General features: G+C 43.4%; 3 protein-coding genes across 5 annotated transcripts in view; 1 reads left to right on the top strand and 2 right to left on the bottom strand.

The window, feature by feature from the left end:
* The window catches only part of LOC105565767, a 113,550-nt gene extending 111,568 nt beyond the window's left edge, over positions 1 to 1,982 (top strand). For both annotated transcript variants that reach the window (XM_012019226.1, XM_012019225.1), the window contains one exon: positions 61 to 1,982. In XM_012019226.1, the coding sequence (XP_011874616.1) occupies positions 61 to 260 (200 nt within the window). In that variant the 3' untranslated portion in view covers positions 261 to 1,982. The remainder of the gene's footprint in view (positions 1 to 60) is intronic.
* On the bottom strand, positions 620 to 16,679 carry LOC105565768 (solute carrier family 46 member 3). Of its 2 annotated transcripts, XM_012019227.1 has the most exons (6): positions 15,442 to 16,561; positions 8,142 to 8,243; positions 6,660 to 6,797; positions 6,440 to 6,523; positions 5,286 to 5,442; positions 620 to 5,136 (listed from the first exon to the last, which is right to left on the bottom strand). In XM_012019227.1, the coding sequence occupies exons 1-6, from the start codon at positions 16,442 to 16,444 to the stop codon at positions 4,938 to 4,940; spliced, it is 1,683 nt and encodes a 560-aa protein (XP_011874617.1). In that variant the 5' UTR covers positions 16,445 to 16,561; the 3' UTR covers positions 620 to 4,937. The 2 variants fall into 2 exon arrangements, with proteins under 2 accessions (XP_011874617.1, XP_011874618.1); XM_012019228.1 differs by lacking the exon at positions 8,142 to 8,243 and having other exon boundaries at positions 15,442 to 16,679.
* Positions 16,680 to 19,842: 3,163 nt separating this feature from the next.
* Positions 19,843 to 23,485, bottom strand: LOC105565766. The gene is made up of 4 exons (XM_012019224.1): positions 23,390 to 23,485; positions 22,058 to 22,257; positions 20,369 to 20,512; positions 19,843 to 20,123 (listed from the first exon to the last, which is right to left on the bottom strand). The coding sequence occupies exons 1-4, from the start codon at positions 23,394 to 23,396 to the stop codon at positions 20,037 to 20,039; spliced, it is 438 nt and encodes a 145-aa protein (XP_011874614.1). The 5' UTR covers positions 23,397 to 23,485; the 3' UTR covers positions 19,843 to 20,036.
* Between the last annotated feature and the right edge of the window lie 260 nt (positions 23,486 to 23,745).

Here is a 23,745-nt window from a genome sequence, read left to right as displayed (position 1 = left end):
TACGTATAATGATATACGATATGCAATACAATGTAATAATGCGTTTCCTGTCATTCACAGAAAAGACATTGGAGAGGAAGATTCTGACAAGCGAAACATCAAAATTGATAACACAGACCAATAACTTGCGCTCCGAGACTGCTCAGTTAGAGCGGAAGCTCTACGAGCTTCTGTCCGCCAGATCAGCACTTGATTCCGAGAGGCGAATGCTCAGCGACAAAATCGAGAGGATCAACGCACTTGTTAGGAACCTTAGATAGCGTTGCGTAACGCACAACACGGAAACTCATTCATCTGTGATATTATCAGCGGGTTAAGGGCCGTTAGCGTGTAACGCGCACTGCTAAACACTTAGATAAGTAATGGTTAAGGACAAACTCTTGAGTGACCAAATGTACAGCGATCCTTCGTATTGTTTTTGCGTACTTTATTACATAGTATAACGCGCCCCCTTTTTTGCCGTCGACGATCGGATCGTGCGGGGATAGCGGGAACCCTCGGCTCTCGGCTCGCCCACAGAAGGCAGCGATCGCGTCCGGCTTGAACACGTTACCGCACTAATAGATATTATTTTTCGCATTCATCGTTCGACGAGTGTGCTGATCTTTAATCACGAACGCGGAGTCATATCAAGCGTACCTTACAAGGATATGTATAAAGCTCTAATTGTACAAATCGAATTGTATCCCATCCGTGGAAAGACAGTTTTTACGACCGCGAATAAAAGGACGAAGGCTTTCTAGTTTCACAACTAACGGCTCTTACACTCCAAGCATAAATAATTGTAATTTGTATCATATTTTAATGAGAAAAAAATAGACAAATCGTGTAACTTATTTTATTCTGCGTAATGTGGACTTTAACGTCGAGTACTTGGGGAAGAAAAACAATGATATATATCACGCAGTTTGTATGTCGACCGATTGATAAAGCGAGAGGATAATTGTATGAGGTGGAAAGGTGGCATCGACTATATCGGACTGGCAGTGTCAAGGAACCGCTTGCATACAACAGCGACTACGTCCTTATTTTTACGTTTAGCATAGTAGCGCGTGTGGTGAAACGGATTTGATCGATTGGAATCGAATCGTAATAATAGTAAGGTACACGAGCACCGGTTACGTGTCCGGACACGAGGAGGGAAAAGATTGAGAGTAACGGTAGGACGTTTTACGCCAGTTGCGTTTTGCGTTTTGATTCAAACCAACGTTATAACGACACGGGAACTCTAGTCTACAGACGTGCCCAGACTATACGGGAAGAGAGGGGAAAAAAAACAGATAACGCGCGCCGATACGCATAAAATCAGAATAGTGAGCAGTTCCTTTCGAACGTGTCCACGCCGTTCACCGTAGTGAACCCGAAGGCCAGTGAAGATACGGGGAGGAGCGTTATTAACGTTGTATAACAACACTGCGGTACTTAGATAATGCGACTTAATTTTTAAAGGAAAAAAAAGAGGAAAAAAATAAAGATAATCGTGAGACTTCGCGCGGAGCACATTCCACGTAAGAAAAAAAAAGCCACGCTTGTTGCCCGACCGTTAACATTCCAACTTCACCGCGACAATCCTGGGGGGACTCGACGCGAGTCGAGTGGCGAACCAAATTTGGAAAGAAAGAAGCCGATCGCACTGTTGGTTTTTCTTTTCTGGCGCGTCCGTGTCGCGTAAATGCGCTCTACCTTTCGCACCACGGTATCCCTAAAACTTGTCTCCCGCTCTCTGCTCTCCGAGCGCATCATATCTCGTCGATGTCAATCGCACGCCGTAGGAAACACCATCCGCACGGTGCGCGCGACAAAGCTACCATTTATAGTTTCGCCGTTCTGTTCATTGAGTGCCTAACATTTCTCCCTACATTTGTACATACCATTATTTTTATGTATTATGTAATTAACAAAGGGGGGACCGCGAGTGCGCGCCGGTCTCATTCTCAACTGGCCAGAACAAGAGCCTAGGAGTAAATTGTTGAAAACATGAATCGCACGAGGAGTATTTCTTTCCGCACCTCTCATCGTCCAAAGCGTACCCCGTCCGCGAATCCAATCCTCGAAGATAAAACAAAACTTACGCCTCCCACTGTTTTCTCATACTTTTATATCTTGAATATTTTTTATCACAGCAACTATATTTATTAACATATGATATTTTTATGGTTGAATCAGTTGAATCCATCCTTCGAATATCTGATTGCTGTCAAGTCAATTAACGCATACTGTTGTAATAATTGTGGCAACTCAAGTTCATTTTTTTTTACATTTTGTAACGAAAATGGAAATTATTGATGGAACAAGGATCCACCATGTGCTGGTAAGTATATATTTTTGATGTTCATAATTACATTACATCTTAACGATAATTTTATATCGTTTATTTATAATTTATTATATATGCTTATTAATTAATTGCATTTGGTAAAACAGGATTGCTAGATTTCTGATACGATCTCTGGAAAATTGACGAAGCATTAATAGCGTCAACTTCTTAGAAACCATTGGAAAATTATTTAAAAATTTGCTCAAAATCGGTAGAATGTTTAATAGACTTACGAATCGGCCAAGAGAAACAAAAATTTCTTGATAAATAGAAGAAATCCGTGATCAGATAAAAATGAGAGAAATTAAAAATTCCCATCGTTGCAATTTCATGAGTTCTAACTTTATTTACTGTTTTTTTTTACTTCTATGCACATTATCAGCAAGATCTAGAAAGGACGGGATAAATTATATAACTGTTGCTATATTTACAACTCAGTTTCAGTCTTTACAAATAATCGCTGTATAATTTACAGCGTTATATAAACGCAACAATATGATCGATTTACGTTCTTAACTCTTTATAATTTCACATGGCTTATCACGGTTGTCTCGAAAAAAATTAAAAATAAATAGTAAATTAGAAGTTGCTGGTTCTGTTAAAACTGTATAATTTATGCGACTAGCACGGCGCATATATGTATACATAAGCATTAAATATAATGTTATTTAAAGTGAATCCAAAGTAACGTTTTTATTAATTGCATAGAAAAATAAATATAGCTTGCTGCTTATACCTTCCAACTTTATTAATATACGTCGATTGTAAAATAATGTCGAGCTGTTTATTTTTTTTGCATTACACAGCACATAAAATTATAAGCGGATTATCCTGAATTCTGACGCGAATTATAGATTGTCTAAAATACGCTTAAGCGTTAAAGATTGTTATAAATACCTAAAAGTCGAGTGTGTCGGAAAATAGGCACGGAGAGCAATCGATTTATCTTTCTTACCATTTAGTACAATCAATTAATTTAATTTGCTATGTTACTTATTTATTATTTAATCAGATCCATGAAATTAACGTACGCAACCGATTTTTACATTCGTATTATATATATATATATATATAATTAAATTATCGCACTTAAATTTATCACACACGAAATTACGAATCTGTGTAAAAACTTAACAACTGCTCTACGGAAACAAAATGTCAGATGTGAGAATTGTACGTGTATTACGCTGTCGCGCTAACAAATGCATTTGTTTTACCAATTTTGGATTCGTATTGTATACGCATACATGAATTACATCTCAAAGTTTGTATTGCTACTTATCAAACTCTACTTAAGATTGATTAAAAAAAAAACGATTACCTATTCGAAGCTCTTTTCGACAAAATCCCATAATCGCAATGTTATCACGCGGTCAGCGTGCTTGTTAGAAAATTTGCGCTAAGAAGAAAGTAGGATTCACGTTTCACTTACGAAGGTTTGCTCTTGGTGCAGCGAAAGAGGGTGAGAAAGAGAGGAAAAACAGGAAAGAAACTGAGCAGCCAATATTGCGATATGAATATCTGTGATGCGCATATTCCTTTCACGCTGTCGTCGTAATCCGTTTAAGTACAGTTTGTACTAGTGTACCCGAAATAAAGGATATATATAGATTGTTAAATAAAAATTTGTATGTCGCGTTTAACGTCACTTTGTTAAACTACGGTGTTTCCGTCAATGATTTCGTCGCTTTTGAACGAGTACTAAATTAAAGACTGCGAAAGATTTGCAAGGAATTACAACAAATTGTATGTACATTACATGTGTATAATATATTTTACATATAAATAAATGATTCATCTTAAGAAGGATTTTATTCCAAAGATATTGAACATGAATGTATTCAATGCAGCAAATCAGTATTTTCGTACTTATCGAAAAGCAATCTTGGAGTAATATCCTCTCTGAAGTGACTGCATTAATTATATGTCGTCAGATCTTAAAAAGAAAGAACATAAACCCTTTCAACTCTTGTTAGGTACTATTTTCAACTAGAAATATTAAACAAGCTGGTAGTTATCCTTCATTCGGAGTATCTCTACATCTTGAGAATACTTGAAATAAGATCTACAAGCTGCAGTAAGTGAAGTCATGGATGGCAAAGAGGAAGTCTCAATAAAGTGCTTTATTTACACCTTGATGCAGTATGAAGGTGATAACAGTTAGCAGTTGCGTAGGATTTGAGAGAATGCCGTAATTCAGAATCCTAATTCGTTCTCACCGCGTGCTAAAGTACTCCAGAACGAGAGTTCCGTTAGACGTCATTTCATTGGAGAAACGTTCACGCGTTTTTACCTCTGACAAATTACTATCGTATCGTCGTCTTTGCTAAATGTACCGCAAGTCACAAATTCGACTTTCGTAAAACTGTGACGAAAGACGGCTCGCCGGAATCTTCGTGCACCTTGAATTTCGACATGCCGTTTCGATTGGTATGTTCTAATAAAATGCCTTTGGTATCCCCCTCGTAAAGCAAATTCGCTAGCGCCTTGGCCGGCAACGTGACCGGCATTTAGGCCCCGAGGTATCCTTTCGGATCCTCCGTTCCTTTTTGATGAGGTATTATTAATGTATCGTACGTATCTCCGTATATTAAAAAAAAAGATCACGTAAATCGTGAGATCACAACTGCTCCGATTCGAAGGCCGCGTTATCTATGCCATTCATCATTTCGGCCTTCTTCTGTGCGTCCACGATCCGAGGGTTCGACGCCTTCAAATTATAATCTGTCGCCTCCTCGTTCTTATGATTCATCATAGCTTCGGGTTCCTTCGTCTGCTCCTTCATAATGCGGTCCTTTCGGTGCTCCGTGTACAACCAGCTGAAGCAGTTAAAAAAGTGCGTTACGCAATTGCAACTGGCAAACTGGATTCAAATTTCATCGCGTGCGAATTGGGCGTTTCAGGGCGCGATCACCAGCGTTTGGTAAATTTGATGATTTAATCGAGACTTGATCGCGCGGATACTCACAAGAATGCAAACACCGCGGGCAATGTCATGCATCCGCCGGCGATGAAGAACGTCCCCGGAAACGAATTCATGGTCGCCGCGTAAATCGCGCTGTACATTGGCCCGTAAATGAGCGGCATCAGGGACTCGCATACGCCAAACAGCGAATTCACTTTACCTACGGAATTACGTAACTTAGCGTCTTAGATACGGGCGTAGAATAAAAATTACGTTGAATTTTCCTCGCCACTAGCCGGGCAGGAAGGCCTCGTTACGCTTTGTTCGTGATGGAAAAATTAGCAGCATCGCCACGTAAATGTAATTTGGTGTCCAAATTATCCGATTTACGCGGCTCCGCGAGGCATACGACGCTTTCCGAGATAAAGATCAAGCTCGAAAAACGCTCCTAAGTGGTGCTAAAGTATATTAGTATAATAGCCGTATAATTTTTATATTTGAATTCATTATAAAGGTGCGCGTTCATTTTATGCATTATATGCGCATCATCCAGCAATTTTCTCTTATAAACACGAAAAATATACGTCGGATGACGCGTCGGACGTTATCGCAGCTCAAGTATTTTTCCTACGTAATTGTATACAGGAAATGTTCTGGCGTGCGAATTGAATGCTTCCAAGATTCTCGTATGATATATATGTACAGTTCTTTGAATCTTTCATAAGTAATGCGGTTTAAGATCATTTTTAAATGGAACAAAAAATGAACTAGAATATTCTTCATGTCGCCAGCAGTAATTAACAACTTCGGTGTTTTCATTGACCATATTTGGCATTTTTAACAATACCGCCTAGAGAGCAGGGAAGTCCAGGTTCAAAGGCTGAGGTAATGTTTTTCGCAAGAAAATTTTCTCTATTATTAAAAATGCCAGATATGGTCAATAAAAAAAATTAACATTGCAATTTTAATTAAAAATGTACCTTGCATCGTTTTTTACAATTTTTTCTCGTCTTAATCCTAAATTTTCAAGTTCCTGGCTGTAAAAGTTCTTTGGTTTTGAGAATGACGAATAAATCGAGCTCTTTTTTATATCGCATTATTTTTTGATTGATCCAATAACGTACGAAGCTTCTACGCGTCTGCTTCATTTTTTTTTTTTGAGATCGTAAAAGAAACGGTGGCGGAAGGAGGACCATCTTTTATTTGCACCCTCTTACCGAGCTCTTCCGTGGGCACGAGCTTGGAAGCTATCGATCGCATGGCGATGAAAGACGTGCCGTTCACGATCTCCACGATAGCGGCTGAAACAGGCAATTAATCCGTCATTAGCTACACCTCCGTCTACGGCCGGGGCCGTATTGTGATATGTATATGTATATATATATATTTTATATACGTAGTTGTTACCCTGATGTTAGCCGTTTTAAAAAGACTGACCTACGTAGACCATCCAGGCGGACTTGGCGAACGCGTAAACGAAACTTGCTAAAATTTTACTCGTGCAGCTCATGATACCCACGATCGCGTCGTCTATCTTGAGAATGTGACTGAAGATACCGACGGAGATTGCGGTACCTGCGTATCAGAGGGCAAAGAAAAACATCTTTCACTTCTTCATGCGAGGCGAATCACCGGACGATCGCACGAATAACGCTCCTGAGAGATCAGTGGACGGACGCGCGCCGTAAAGCCCGTATCAGACTACGGATTGAGATTGAGATTAGAGTGAAATTTGACCAATTAGAGTAAAAGGTCCTGGACTCGAGATTAGTAAACTTTGTGGTTGGCCAAATTTTTAATCCAATCTTGAACTAGCAATTCGCCAAAACGGCGATCGACGATTGTCCTCTGGTCAATGAGAGTCTATTAAATCGCTGGCTGCTTTGCTCATTGGCTAGAAGACAATAGTCAGTCGCCAATCCCAATACAATCCGCGTCGACAATTCTTAGTCTGATTGGGCCTTAAGCCCGTATTAAACTACGGATTGAGATTGAGATTAGATTGAAATTTGACCAACCATAAAGTTTACTAATTTCAAGTTTAGCGACTTTTACCCTAATTGGTAAAATTTCAATCTAATCTCAACCTTAATCCGCAGTCTGATATGGACTTTAAGATCCTTCGGATGACACGTTAAGTCGAAGGTAAATCGCGAGAGAAGCCGGATTGCGCGTTTTGCAAAATTCGCACGATCCACAGCGACAAGTAGAAAGCTTTCGTTAAGTAGAAAGTCAAACGGGAACAAGCGATGCGGTGCTCGAGTACGGCGAACGCTAAAGTAGCATGTTCGCGAGGCAGCTGGGAATTCTGACAATTTTTATCTTGCACGCACGCGATTTGCCTTTCTATTGCAAAATGTTCTTAATGTCCTTTAATTTGTGCCGGCTGCGACAAGCGATTGCATATTCAAGGCAATCCCTGCCTTCCACAATTCGCTGGGAATAAAAGCGATAGTCGGCGATTCCGCTTAGCAACGATATTCATTCTTACGTAAGTTACGTCTCCCGTTTGCTTTCATCGAGCCATGGACGCGAAAAAAGCCTTGATTACCCCGACGCATGCACAGCATCGTTACAAGAATAGAACTAACGGATACCTTCGATTTGCGCGAAACGGCAATCGGAGGAGATTATCCGCTCCGACTCTTTGTACGCCGCGTCCGCGTTTCCGCGCGTGGCGGAACGCACATGTCTATTTCAAAATTAGCGGGCGAGATCGATGAATGAACCGGAAGAGATTTTCGACCGCAGAAGCTTTTACGAGCGCTCGCGTGAATTTCTCTTTTTCTCTCCCTCTCTCTCTCTCTCTCTCTCTCTCTCTCTCTCTCTCTCTCTCTCTCTCTCTCTCTCTCTCTCCCCCTCGCGCGCGCGCGCGCGAGCGCATTGTTAACGCGCGACGTTCTGAGGTGATTTTCTTACCGATCAGATTAGTTACCATGCCAAACGTGGAGAACATGCTGAACGTCACTTCGTTCCAGTTGTACCGGTACCGCATGTAAAGATAGAGAACCGCCATTTCGCCTGCGAAAGAAACAGACTTGATGATGCCGCTCGGCACTGTTGCGTAATCGCCGTCCCTGTCTCGGCTAAGAAACAGGCATGATGGATCAATCGACGTGTGCGATAAGAAAAAAAAAGTTTGACCTGACCCCGGCATTAAATGATCCTCCGATCTATAAGCGAGAGAGACTCTAGCTACTAAGTTTCATATATGTCTAGTATTTATTCGTTGAACGTGTCAGCGATTCTCTCTTCGCTTTGACGCGCATAAGAATGGACTTTTGCACAATGCGCGTCCCCACAAAATGTCAGTTCTTAGAAAAAAAATCTCGCGACGAGATTGCCATTGTGGCGATCGTTATCGAATGTTTGTTCAGGGTTCGTTAACTACCACGTCAAGTCAAGCTTCAGCTCGCTCGTGTGTTTAATGGAGAGAATCAAACGCGCAAATCTCGAAAGTCCCCCTTGCGCTTTTATCAGACTACGGATTGAGATTGGGATTAGATTGAAATTTGACCAATCGCAGTAAAGCTTACTAATCTCAAGTTTAGTAACTTTCACTCTAATTGGTCAAATTTCAATCTAATCCCAATCTCAATCCGTAGTCCGATACGGGCTTTACGTCCGTCTCTACCATTGCAGGTTAACTTTAATCCCGGTTTAAATTACTTGTTATCTTTTCCCCAATTCGTAAAACTAGAAAAAGGTGTCAAGTAAAGCCGACGGCACGCGATACTAGTTTTCTTACCGGGTTGCTTACGAGAGCCCATCAGGGTGTAGCCTTAAGTCACCTAATCTAAAGCCAAGGCACACGATACTATTTTTCCTACTGGATTGCTTACGAGAGCCAACCAGGATTCAGCTTTGAGTCACCTGATCGAAAACTCTGCGTCCTGATTGGCTCTCGTAAGCAATCCAGTAGGAAAAATAGTATCGTGTGCCGTTGGCTTAAAACTCTGCATCCTTGCTGGTTCTCGGAAGCAACCCAGTGGGAAAAAATACTATCGTGTTGGCTTAAATTGAGCCGAGATTAAAGATAAACCGCGTAGGTAAAAAACGGATATAAGGAGGACTTTCAAGATTTGCACGCAAGATTGCATGCAAGATATGATTCTTTCCGAGCATTTGTTCGCGCTTTTAATTACAATTACTGCACGCTGAAGCGCGGATTTGTAACTTAAAGCCCGTATCAGACTACGGATTGAGGTTGAGATCGGATTGAAATTTGACCAATTAAAGTAAAAGTTACTAAAGTTGAGATTAGTAAACTTTACTGTGATTGGTCAAATTTCAATCTAATCCCAATCCCAATCCGTAGTCTGATACGGGCTTAAGCCAACTGCACGCGAAGCTATTCTTCTTACTGGATTGCTTGCGGGAGCCAATCAGGATGCAGAGTAAGCGATCAGGTGACTTAAGGCTAAACCCTGATTGGCTCTCGTGAGCAATCCAATAGGGGAAATAGCCGTGTGCCGTTGGCTTTATACGCTGTTGACTCGCGGTAGTAAATCGAATTTTACGAGGCCATTATCGTGAAGTTTCGTAGCTGTTATATGGCCGCGGAGATATTTTGCAGATTCACCCAAGCGCAACGGTTTTCTGTTCAATTACAAACGATTTTCCCGATTACATCGCCTGCAATTAGACCGACAATTGCTTCCTGTAGTAATGTCAAGTAATGCCAACCAACTGCGAAGGTCAAACGCAAACGTTAGTATTACGTAAAACGATTTTGCAAAGAAAAAAAAATGGAGAGAGAAGGCACTTACTAGCGGGGTGCACGGGCTGTCGAAGATATATCTGACAATTAGTCATTTCGAAATGCACGCGCGTGCATCCCGGGCGCGTCCTCGTCGTGAAACTGCAGCGGCATGTTTACACGATCGGCACGTAATGTGAGAAGTTACGGATTCCGTAATTCATCCCGCATTGAAATTCGTCGCGCGCACCTCGACGCGGTATCCCCGATGCGGCGCGCTCCTGCGCGCAGGATTACAACGAAAATGCAACTTTATAACGTGGCAGTCGCGGACTTTCACCGCGTGTCTCCGACGAGCAAAGATCTGAAATTACATCGCGAAATTACATAGCCACGCTCGGATCGCGTTGGCGGAGCTTGCGTATAGATAAGCGTGTCACTTTGCGCGCGCTTGTCCACTGGTGTATTTTACATTACGTTCGGATCCGTTGGAGAAGATGTGAAATTTCAATATAACATTATCGCGAAACATTTTACGGTACAATCTGGAGATAACGCCATTCGCTTGTCAATCTTCACTAACGCGTGTAAATTGTTCGTCTTCCCTATATTTTGCTATCGCGTTTTACCGCGTACATACATTGATGGACAGAATGGTTGCAACAGGATTTTTTTAAGAGTTTAGGAACGTGCATTTAGATTCGGAGTTCCGTTGCACAATCCTCTTCTCCGAGGAATACTTTACTCGGTGCCCATTGCGAAACCACTTCGAGGGTTTCTAAGTCTATTTCTCGAGTAAAATTTTTCTCGGGGAAAATGCTTTGAAACCTAAATCCGAATCTAAGTGCACGTTCCTAAACTTACTAAAACAAGTGTCGCAATCATTTCGTTCATCACTGTATAGTGATTGACAGAATGGTTGCAACACTTTTTCTAATGAGTTTAAAAACGCATATTTAGATTCGGAGTTCCGTTGCGAAATCTTCTCTGAGGAATATTTTACTCGATGCCCATTCCGAAACCATTTCGAGCGTCTCCGAGTCTATTTCTCGAGTGAAATGTTTCGAAACGTACGTCCAAATCTTAGATTCCGAGTTACGTTCCAAAATCTTCTTCTCCGAGGAATATTTCACTCGATTTCCATTTCGAGGGTTTCCAAGTCAATTCCTCGAGCAAAAGTTTCCTCGGAGGAAATATTTTGAAACGTAAATCTAAATGCACGTTCCTAAACTTATTTAAAACGGTGTCGCAATCATTTCGTTCATCACTGTACAGTAATGGACAGAATAGTTGCGACACTTTTTTTTTAATGAGTTTAAGCAGGTGCATTTAAATTCGGAGTTTCGTTGCGAAATCTTCTTCTCCGAGGAACATTTTACTCGATGGCCATTCCGAAACCATTTCGAGCGTTTTCGAGCCTACTTCTCGAGTAAAATTCTCCTCGGGGAAAATGTTCTGAAACATACGTCCGAATCTTAGATTCCGAGTTACGTTCCAAAATCTACTTCTCCGAGGAATATTTCACTCGATGGCCACATTCCGAAACCATTTCGTGGGTTTCCGAGCCTATTTCTCGAATGAAAGTTTCCTCGGTGAAAATGCTTCGAAACGTAACTCCGAATCTAAATACGCGTTCCTAAACTCACTTAAGAAAAATACTGTTGCAACCGTTCTGTCCATCACTTCAGCATACGCCAAGCTAAATGCGCACAAATTTGTGTAATTTTCCTTATTTGCATCCTGCTAAGCGGGATGTGTCGACTCGTAATTGCTATTCCACGTCATTGCGCTCCTCGTAATTGCCAATAAACATGTATTAAACGTTTGTCAAATGCAGTTAGTAAATTAAAGTTCGTATAAAAACGGCACAATTTTATGTTACCTTGCGTTTAACACACCATTACATGTTTGCTGGGTTAACACTTTAATAAACGTTGATACTATTAATAAATACTAATTCTAGCGAAAGGTCTTGAGAAACGGCAAATTAAAGTGAGTGTAAATAATTGGATAAATCTCTCGTGCGTCGAAGCACTTTGGCGCTCGTTTAAATGTCATCGCGGTCTCAATCCCTGCGGCCGCCGAATTAATCCATACACGGATCTCGCGTGTTCGCTCGCGATTTCCACGAAATGAAGCTGCCAGGGTGAACTGTCGCTCTTTCGCGGCGTCACCGCCGCGGCGGTGACGACAATGAAGGGAGCCGAGAAAAGCAACGTCTCGAAAAGAGTCTTACAGGTATATATCCGCGTTACGGCATTCGAAATCAGGAAGACGCCCATTACACGAAATTGTTCTAAGCGTGACGACTGCCCGCGTCACTTAGCAGCTGGGGTAATACGTGCTAATGCGTACCCAGACATTGTAACGACGGGGCTACCTATATAATTAAATTGTGACAAGGACATCCGCGAAATGTGCTGGAATTGTGCGTCGTCGCCGTACGAGCGCGCACGATCGCATTAAAGTCGCGATAGCGCGCTGTAACAAATGCACGCTAATTGAAAAATTGAATGATTCGTGTGGTCGCGTGCTTGCACGGGCTACTGGCAGAAACTGGGAGGCTTTATTGTTGCCGATACCGTCCGGCGCACTGAGCCGCTGCACGCTGGTATTAAGCGCTCGCTGTCCGCATCGATGTATCGTAACCTTTTATTTACGAGCACTTGGCGTGCCGCGGGGCTCGTGCGTTTCGTCGGAGAAAGCTGCGAAAATGGATCCCGCCCGGAAACTGCGCGAGGCCCTCGGAAAAGCTATAGTGCCGCGTCGAGGCTAAAGGCCTGTTCCAGTTCTGAGTTCCAGTTTTGAGAAATGTGTAGCCAATCAGCTTGCAGCTTTTATAGAATAACTGCAAGTTGACTGGCTACACATTTCTGGGAATTAGAACTTGGACCAATAGCATCGTGGACACGGGCCTTCATGGACGTGACGAATGTCCGTCGTCTCCGTTAAACAAATTTTTCGCTACCGTAGCTAATCGTGGTTTGCTAAAAATATTTTGTTGCCGTGGCTATAAATTTCGGTGGCGAGTGTGGCGCAGAGAAACGCGCGCTGCTTAGTAAACAAATGAACGAAAAGATCCGAGTTTTCAAATCCACGGACACCGCTGGATTTTTTTCGGAATCTCCCGAAGGGAAGTGGCAACCACCGAGAGTATCTTGCCTCCAGATGGGAGGTTTCTTTCGGCAAGATTAGCAGCCTGCCAAAGATGAAGTAAACCCAAGTGCTCAAAGTACCAGAACGAGAACTGGATAAAACAGGCTTGAAGCCTAATACACGAGGAAGAAGAAGAACTATAAATCCTCTAAAGCACAGCGAACGGTTCGCTGTCGCGCCTAATACAATGGGCACAGTAGCAAAGTATTTGCAGCTATCACAACTAAATATTAGCCGTTCATATTCTACAACTGAAATTTGTTTTAGTCACTGCAGCTACATTTTTCTTTCCGTGTCGTCTGTCGATCTTACGATCCCTGTAAAACGTGATTTACAGCGTCCAGCACCGTCGAAGATTATCGATATCAAGGATTTCTGGTGCAGAAAATACCATTGCGGCTGGATATTTTATTGGCGTTTTAAGATACGCGAATTATTCGGATATACCTCTCGAGCGGCGAGCAAGTAGCGCTGCGCGTACAATGTGCGCCGAGTATTGCTATATCTTCTCTTACTTTCCCCTGGCATACGATATATATTCACACCGTCGGACGTAAGTAATTACCGATGGGAATGCGCACAGTTACCGCAACGCGGGTAGCAAGATTAACGAGAATTACAGTCGGTTTTTATCGTGCCACGGACGCGCGTGAGAAATGATGGATGAATTTTATTTTTCAACTGTTCTCCTGCGCGCCGGTTTCCCCCATTTTTTGTTTCGTATTTCCGCGCGAATTAAATTGTTTGCATATTTGATTTTTTATACGTCTCATGAGCGTGAACTATTTGCATTATGCGAGCATACGAATGACAATGATTTCTGCTTACGCGCGGTCCAATACAAGAACGACAGCGTACGTTCGCATGAATATTTATTGCCATGTGGACGCATATAATTTTAGTTCCGAATCAAGTTATGCAACAATGACAATAATGCTGGACTGCTTTACCAAATTATTGTTTACGTGCTCGCAGCTGAAGTAAATTCACTTAGTTGTCAATTTAGTTTGCACTGTCTTGTCTAAAAATTGGGTACAATAATTTGAAATTTGGCCAAACGCTTGGCTCGCATTGACCCTCTTCCCTCGACCAAATTTGTTTATTGGGAGCCGTCTCTACTCTTTGGATTAATAGTTTGTAAATTTAATTATTAACGAGAGAAAATTCAATATAAATAATGTGTCTGAATTATAGTGGCCTATTTTGATCGCAACGACGGTAGCATATCGAATTACACAGTAAGCATTTCACAATAAGGTCCATTTTAGACTGTAATTCAGGGAAATTATAAGAGCATTAATTCAAGATGGAAATCCCAAGTAGCACAGAGTGCATTGACCAAACACCCGAGTCGAAATTTTAGCCCTATGCTGAACCCAGGGTTGGGAAAGTTACTTTATAAAAGTATATAGTTACAGTTACTCAAAAAGTAACGAATTGTTACTTTGCAGTTACTATCTTGCAGTGAAAATAAAAATATCAAATCTGCGTTTGAATTATAAAGTGTCGATAGAAGCGTTTATGTGCAAATGCATAGACCTAATGCGATCTGCGGAGGTTTAAAAAATATATAAAGTAACTATTAACGTAACTATTGAATTAGTTACTGGTTATCGAAAAAATGTAACCGAGTTAAGTTACAGTTACATATGGGGAGAAAGTAACGAAGTTAAATTAGAGTTACCAAAAAAAAATGTAACTGTAACTGTAACTTCGTTACAAGTAACGAGTTCCTTGCCAACCCTGGTTGAACCTTTAATTCTATTGTATAGTAGGACCGAAGACAGTAAAGGAGGTCGAACTGCAGGTACAAAATGTACTCCTACTTTAAAACTGATAGTGTTGGAAATTCCTACTTTTGTGTTAAAGTAGCTCCTTTCAAGTAGGAGCTACAGTAAATCTTTGGAATTAAAAATTCGAGGGAGGAGCAAAAAATATAATGTCATCAAGGTAGGTTATTGCTGATCTATGTAGATGTAAATTATCCTTCAAAGTGTCAAAATAGCACCAAAATTTCGACTCGGGCATTGGCCCAATATTTAGTTGCATTGGGCCAACGTTTAGTCAATGCACTGTGCTACTAGGAATACGATCTCGCGACAGTGATCATTCTCGAAACTCTTCTCGCATCGCGACAAAATTACAAATGGGGATGTCTGCTGGATTTCGATGTGAATTACAGATCGCCGAGAATCGATCTAACGGCAAAAATTGATTCTCGCAGAGTACAGGGTATCGGCCATTATGGTAAGCGAGGGTGAGACGCGTCACGTGCAACCGTCGAGCAAGCTTGGCACTCGAGATGGGAAAATATTTGTTCAAAGAATCTCAATGCACTCGGGGGGGGGGGGGGGCTTTACTCACCGTAAAGGGGTCCGATGACGACCATAACAATGACCATGAGCACGACGACCCTTTTCTGGCGATTGTTCGCCCCTTTCTTGAACGCCACGCGAAATGTCTCCTCGATATGCTTCAAGGAAAAGAAGTCGAGAACAAAGGCGCACAGCGAGGTCCGTTTCCTCTCGGTCGGAAGGGACTTTTTCCGCGAGCGCTCCGCGAGCCCCCTCGGTACCTCCTTGATCACCACTAGGCCGTACACAAAGCTCAGTACGTAACACACCATCGCGATGCTGAAGACACCGTAGAAACCTAACTTCGTATACAGTATCCCCGACAGGGCCATGCCGATCGGCACGCCCAGGGACACGAAGACGTTGGCCGCGCCGATCCTGAGCGTTCTCGACTCCACGGTGGTGATGTCCGCTATGTAGCTGAAGATACCCATGAACATGGTGAACCAGCCGCCGGTTAGCGCGGGCCAGACCGCTTCCAGCACGACCACCTCCATGGGCAGCTCGTTGAACCAGTAGGTGCAGGCGATGAGGGTGATGCTGCTGAAGAACTCGCCGATGATCGGCAGCAGCATGCAGGGCTTCCTCAGACCGGAGCGATCGCTCCACGCGCCCATGAAGAGGATCAGGAGGGTCGGCAGGGCGCTCTGCAGGGGGGTTTTCCAGGTCTGCATACGCGCCACCATCTGCTGAACCGCGGTCTCCTCGGCCTCGTAGCCGGTGGTGTTCCTGGCGGACAGGGCCGAGCAGACCTCGTCCGAGTAGGCCAGGTTCACCCTGCACGCCTTCTCGAGGATGAGATTCTGCGTGGCCAGCTGGCAGAGCACGCTGGGGATGACGTAGCACGCGACCATCGGCTCGATGGTGATGTTGCTGGTGAGGAAGGACCATTTCTGCCGGATGCTCATGGACTTCCAAGTGACGGCGCTGTCGGGCTTCTCGGTCACGGGGATCGCCTTCTTCTCCGGTGCGAGCCCCCCGGGCGTGCCGATCGTGCTCGTGATCTCGGACATATTTCACGCGCGGGGTGAGAAACGGGGGCGGGCTGACTTCTCTCTCACGGGGAACGGGGAGCAGACTCTCTTTCAATCGTCCGGGCGTACGCGCGGCTCAAGATCATCAAGCTGCCCTGGGCAGCCGAGTGCGAGGAACGGATTCGCGAGGGCCCCTCGAGGGGGGCGGCCGGGTCTCGCGCGGCTCAGGTCGGAAATCGCACGGTGGTCCCGCACGGGCTCTCGGCTAATGCACCATCGTGCATCACGAGACGCGGCGGCGTTGTCTGTCTCCTTCCTTCGCCGGTCACCGCCAGCACACCAGCGTGCCCCGTACCACCTCTTCCCCGGGCCGTGCTGTCACCGCTCGCTCGCTCGCTCTTTCCTATCGGCCTCCTGCAGCGCGCGGCGAGTTGGTCCGCCTTCGTGTACATCCACCCAGGCACTAAGCACACGCGGTGGCCCCACGGGGCAACGTCGCCGACGTTCGCGCTTAATCGGCTCCTCCGCGGGGTACGACACGCGGCTAATGCTCCACGAGCGCGCCGATTACGCCGAGCGCTCCGCGAGTCGCTTCCGATTCCGCCCCGCGCGGGTTTTCGGGTCAAGGTCAGCCCCCGACAGCCCGAGGCACCTCTGGATCCCCTAGTCTTCCTCGACGATCGCTCCGCTCGTCCCGCTCGACGTTTTCCTCTCTCGGCGCGCGAAAAGCATGGTCGTCACCTTGGCACGCGGGCGTCTTCCGCGATCGAGCATAACGTGTGCCGCCGAATCTCTCCGCGTAGCGTAGAGTCTAATCCAGCAGTCTCAACAGCGACATGTTGATGAACGAGCGGCGCGTCATGATTATCGTGTTCATCTTCCTACCCAGGGAGTACTTGTTCTTGCGTCGGCGAATCACGATCTTTTTCGGCTTCATGTACCTCACGATTCGACGATACATCGTTCCTTCTGCGTGAACGAGGTCCAGATTCCCTCGGTGACCCGCCAACTGCGCGTCGCTGCGCGTCGAAGGCCGCGGAAGGAGCCGTCGAGAGATTCCCCCAAGTTCACCGACGCGCGAATTTCCCACGGTGCGACGTCCTCGCGGTCCCTGCGGGTGACGTCAACGAGAGGCTGCTCGCGAAACGGTGCGATTACCTCGTGCGATCTCCGTTTCGTAAGCTTCTTTCACCGAGCGGTGGATGATCCATCCGGAGCGCGATCGATCGCGCGGCCTTCGCTCGTCCTTGACACGTTCCTCCTCTCGTCGCGAAATTTCTTCCCCGTTGCATCAGACGGGGGTGGCTAGTGCCAGCCGGACGTGTTCCCCGAATGCGTTTCCTCTTCTGCCGAGAGCGACGGGAGGGTGATTCCGAGCAGCCGCGTAAAGATCATTTTCGACCTGCCCCGCGCGTAACTTTTCGGCGAGGGCACGGCGGGAAGAAATGCGCGAGGGGGTGCGCTCGGTTCGGCTGAAGCGGAAATAAAAGAGCTGGCCCGGCGTGCCGCGTCTCCGATGTCGGCGATGTCGAACGGATGGCAACTGAGCGTAAACAGGCAGCGTCGTCGAATCGCTGCCGCGCGTAACTCGACGAGGCGCTGTTAAATGTGACAATTCGTTGATAAAGTAATCACTACTACGCACGGTCCCAGCGTTCTACAGTCGGAGCCTATTTTAGACAGGGCCGTCCAAGTGCCATTATCTGCGACGGTGAATTCAAAGCTATTCGCGCGGCTCGAGTGCCGAGCCGGCCGAGCGGCCGCGCTCGCTCGCTCGCACCATCGGGGCGATTTCTCGCCGCAGGCCGCGGCACGCGGATTTTTGCGTGTCTTCCGCACGCCGTCGCCGTCGACGTCCAATCCCCCTCGCGCCCGTTTCGCACGTCGCCCTCGTACGCGCGGATGAGCACCACGCTCGCGGTCCTTCGACCGACCTCGTGGAGACGCCTCTCGAATCGCGTCCTCGCGCGAGATCCTCCGGGGCCGGTACCGCGAAATCGAAACCCGCAAGGTCGCGCCCGAGCGACGAAAGACATCTAGAGGCGGCCCTGGCTCTTAAGTCTGACGTATGATGCCGTCAAGTGAGTAATGCTCGCAATTCCACAGCGATGTGCTTATAAAATATTCGATGCAGAGCTGTCACCGGCACCTCTGCCTCTCTCTCTCTCTTTCTCTCCCCCCTCCCCCCTCCCTCTCTCCCTCTGTCTTGATATCCGACCGACGAGGGTGCGTCTGTGGTCGTCATTACTCAAGAGCCATCCTCGTCGGTCATCATGGCGGCCGTGCCTGCGGCGGGCGAGAGGCACGATTCTTTCGCGGTGACCAACCGTGGTCGTGGTTCGCCACGTTTGACAAAAGTGCCTGCTAATCGCGGTTAATCGTCCATTGGCAGCAGTAATTACCGCGGCCGACAAAGGTATTTTATCGCGTTGCGTTCCCGCTCCGCTGAGCCGTTCGCTCGAGGATCGTGGATTTCCAATTGGTTATAGCCATGGAGCCCAGGTTAATGATTTCGATTCTCCGCGTCCGGAGCGCGTAAAGCAACTTTCGATTTTTTTCCTCCCCCCCCCCCTGGCAGCTATCGAATTTAGCGGGCAGAAACGATTTCTCCCGCTGCGCGTTCTCATCGGAGCGATACGATTGCACTTTTAGGTCACCGATGTATTATTAATTTTCGCAGCTCGTTTGCCTTGCCGATAATTTCTATTTCGCCGCTCATTCGTGGCAATTTAAATAGATTATTCTCCTCGTCGATATACCGTGTGTTATTATATATTTTTATCTTCCAAGAGGATCCCTCAGCCACCTTTTTTACCGACGCAGTCAAATACAGCTTCCGCGCTTGTAATTCTTCCTTATTGGCGCTTTTATGCACAAAATAATACCGGGATAAGTTGCGGACCGCGTGTAGCAGAACATTTTCATACTTGAAACACTCAGTTCAGAAGTTTAATAAACAAGAAATGGGTATTTGAAATTTGGTGAAGTAACTTTAGACTGTTTATTGCGATAAATATTACCACATGCCCTCGGTGGTCGAATTGGTGAGACGCCCGCCTAGTGTGAGAGGGGGTAAATTTTTCGCCATAAATTAAAACGTTAAAATCATTTGGACGGTAACATCTTGTCGTGGCTCTTATAACCTTTATTACTTCGTATTCGTGATTTAAATTGTTAAGCACATTCTATATCGATAGAATATAGCAGAAAGACGTATTTAAACGGAGCACTCAGGAGATACGGAAAGAGAAAATAACGACACTTTTTATTCATACAATTTCAGTATCACTTGCCGCAGCAAGTGATTATTCGCGTATTAAATATTTAATATATGTAACGATGTTACACCGTTAAGATAAATAAGCGATACGATTTGCTCAGCCTCGATACGAATTCGCTATTGCTCGTTAGACATAATTAAAAATGATTGCCGGAGATTCGTTTTTTCTTTTTGTTTTATTTCAGTGAATTTTTACAAATGTTTAGAAAACGGAGCATTTTGTTCAATAACTTTCCATTCAGTTCTAGCTTAAGCGGCTTGTTTGGAGCTTGTGTTGCCTGGCTCAATTAAGCACGGTCGTGTATATAAAATGCGTATTACATCTTCAATCCTCGGGCATCCGCAATAGAGTTAATGCATGACGAGTACTTCGTAATCCTTGAACGACAGCTCCTCGCCGTCGAACGGAATGTACAGGCATCCGTGACTCGGTTGTACCTAAAGAAATATATATATTTTTTTAAATATACAATATGCATATATTTCTTTAACTGCTGAATTCTATGTCTCTCTCCTGCCCCAGAAAGAAAGGCCGCGCGGAATAAAAAGCATACGAGTTTCGCTCGCCAAGGGCGAAGAACACTTTGGCAGCGGCGTGCTTCGAATATCGAGACGTGATTCCGTATATCTTCCGAATGCTTATCATTACTGCCGTGCGATTAGCAGCTGCCGAAAAGACCGACCTTGCCAATCGTTTGAGCTCCACTATGGAGGACACGGCCAACGTACAGAGGTTCTCCGTCCGCGGTTTGACCGGCGATTATCGCATCCGCTGGTACCTCACCGTTGCTGCAGAACTCCCATGCGAATTCCCCTTTGCAGAGGACCTGATAACATCGTAATATTATTGATACCGTTGCACGGTGTGACAATTAATCACTTATAACTAAGGTTGGAAGGTAACTCGTTACTTGTAACGAAGTTACAGTTACAGTTACTTTTTTTCAGTAACTGTAACTTAACTTCGTCGCTTTCTCTCCGTCTGTAATTTAACTCAGTTACATTTTTTCAATAACTACACAGTTGAAAAATTTGTGTTAAATTTAACAGATATCACATGCCTCAAACGGTCCACACAAATTTTTGTGTTAATTTGATATGATATGGGTATGTTGAATGATCACACTAATAGTCTGCTAATATTTTAACACAAAATAAATGCAAATCCCAAAATAATTTGAAATAAATTCTGTGTAAAATTGACATATTTTTAATGACAAAATGAATTTTAAAAATGTAAGTTTTACATTTTACAGATGTAATAAGTCTCAAATGAATTCAAATTCTTGTTAAGGAAAGTGCACATTGTGTTGTTTCAACATTTCTTTTCGAGTATTTTAATAATTTTACATTTGAGGTCAATTAATACAAGAGCAATATGTTAAATTAACACATGAATGCGTTAAACATTTAACACAAAAATTTTAACCGGCATTTTCCTTAACGAGAAAGCACAAATTTTCCAACTGTGCAGTAACTAATTTAATAGTTACATCAATAGCTTTATATATTTTTTCAACCTCCACAGATCGCATTAGGCTTTGCACACGCGCATATACGCCTTTATTGACACTTAACAATTTACATGCAGATTTGATATTTTTATTTTCATTGAAAGGAAGTAACTGCAAAGTAACGATTCGTTACTTTTTGAGTAACTGTAACGCGTTACTTTTCAGAATTGGTAACTAGTTGCATTTTTAGCGAAAAAACTGTAACTGTAACTAGATACTTTTATAAAGTAACTTTCCCAACCCTGCTTAAAACTATCATCGACAATTAATTTCAGTATTCGTTGTTATCGTTATTATTTCAGCAACGAAGATCGCCAGATAGCGAAATATCGTTATAATAATAATCTCTCGTGCGAATTAGTGAGCCGCCCATATCGAACGATATCTACATCAGTTCAATAGCTACTTCCGAAAGAAGACTCGGTATCTCGAGATTATCTCGATTCTAATACAATCGATACGATTAATTTTTAGTAAGTCTTGTACTTTGCCTACGGCGCGTTACGTAAGTTGCAAAAAGTGACATAACTGCCTTTCAATCGCTGTTACGAAATTAATAGAAATCATTGCTCTTTCGGCGAGTTCAAGTCAATTCATAGAAATTTTTATTCGGTCAACATCATCGTGCAAATCGACGACGATCACTTCTGTGAAGAAATTATGGTCAAGGCCGATCGTTAATCTCGACAGTCATAATTTTTGTGCGCTAAAATCGTGGCTAAAAACTGTGCTCTACAAGAGTTTATGCGATTTTGTGAGTTTTTTTCGCAGAACAATAAAGCGATGCGAAGCTTTGCTCGTGGCTGATCTCGTTTCTCGTAAGGTAGAAAAACGTTCATCCGGCCTTGCATTGCTCACCTCGTAATTGTCTTTGGGATGCTCCTCGCCGTTGTGACAAACGTAGGCGACATTTTTTTCAGGAATCACTTTCGCCGGAATCATGTCGCCATCGTGGAAGGCTCTACCGACGTAAAGTGTGGTTCCGTCAGAGTCACGACCGCCGATGACCGCATTTTCTGGCATCGACTGACCGCTGACACGGTTTACCCATCTGTAGGCTGTAGCAATGATAAACTGTCAGCAAGATCGATTTATTGAGTGAATTTACAATTTCGTATCCATTTCCACTTCGATTTTGTTCGGTAGATGAACTCGTATTACTTTAATATCTAATAAGATATTCGGTTCTCCCGATGGGACATTTATTAAGGTGAGATAAAATGTAGAACATTTGCAAATCTCTCCAGTAATATTTTCCTTAAACTTCAGATATTCAAGAAAATTATTAATCTTAATTTTGTTAATTTATCAATCTATCGATACCCGTCAATTTTAATGCAGTCTGATAATAAACGCTTCAATTGAACTGAACGGTACAAATCTTATTTCGCACAATCTTACAGACATATCTATAAATAACTGTTACATTATGACGGCTATACGTGTTACGTAATAGGAAAACGCACCGATACCGACACGTAATCAATACGATAAAAATTTCCAGACGGTTCTTGTGCTCGATAATTTCACATGTCACACATTATCTTTATAATCTACATAACTCACGTATACTTCCAAAATAAAGTAACTATACTTAATGGTGAGTTTCCGTGTGTTTCTGATGAAAGTGTAATTTATATTCGGTTACTTTTACAGAATTATTAATGTAGCTGTTACAATAATTTTTTTAATATATAATACAACGCAAACATTACACGTAAACATATTCACGTAGTGTGCCACTGAATCACGATCTTGAAACCATACTTGTAAAAAATAAAAAATAGAAAAAAATTATTTTATACTATACTTGTAAAAAATAAAAAATAATTTTATACTGTCATTAAACTGAACTTTCAGATTATATTGTTTTCTAAGAGATTATTTGGATTCTGGAAGATTAATTTTTAATAGGAAATATTCTATTGTGATTTAAATTATCTTGATCGCGATAGAATCGTAATTCGATTCTTAAAATTTAGCTCCTTCGAATTTATTTTTGATATTGAGAAGATAAAAATATACGAAATAATTGTACTCGGTTAAGTGTCCACGATTTGGCAAATATCGATAAGAAATCGGAGAAGTTTGTTACATAAGGAAGTAGAAAATTAACGATGCAAATACAGCAAGGTTTAATATTCTTTTAATATCCATTTGAAAGTGCTTTAGGGAAACTTTTTTGCTCACCTGGCATAATGGAAATCGATTCGGCACGGTTGAAGCCTCAATACGAGATGGTGCTTATCGCACCTGTAAGTTGAGTTAAAAGCTCGTGTAATCTTATCACTCGCGTAATCTTATTTGCCAAAATGTGTCGCTCGTCTCTCTATCTCCCTTTTTTTACTCTTTACATATGATACCGAACTTACCTAGAACGTGATATCATATTCTCCCACGCCTTTCCTATCTAATATATCATATTGATTGGTGCAACGATTACAATATAGTCGTCATCAGTTCGATCAAATTCTACTTACAATTAGATATTTAAAAATACGTGAAGGGATACACGTGTTAAGTGAAGAGTTTCAAGATATTATATA

The sequence above is a fragment of the Vollenhovia emeryi genome, unplaced genomic scaffold (genome assembly GCF_000949405.1).
Source record: "Vollenhovia emeryi isolate VEMERY1.0 unplaced genomic scaffold, V.emery_V1.0 DF939149.1, whole genome shotgun sequence".
In the NCBI taxonomy this organism is placed as follows: Eukaryota; Metazoa; Arthropoda; class Insecta; order Hymenoptera; family Formicidae; genus Vollenhovia; species Vollenhovia emeryi.
Note: the sequence above shows the minus strand (reverse complement) of the source record. Positions and strands in the feature narration are given on the sequence as shown.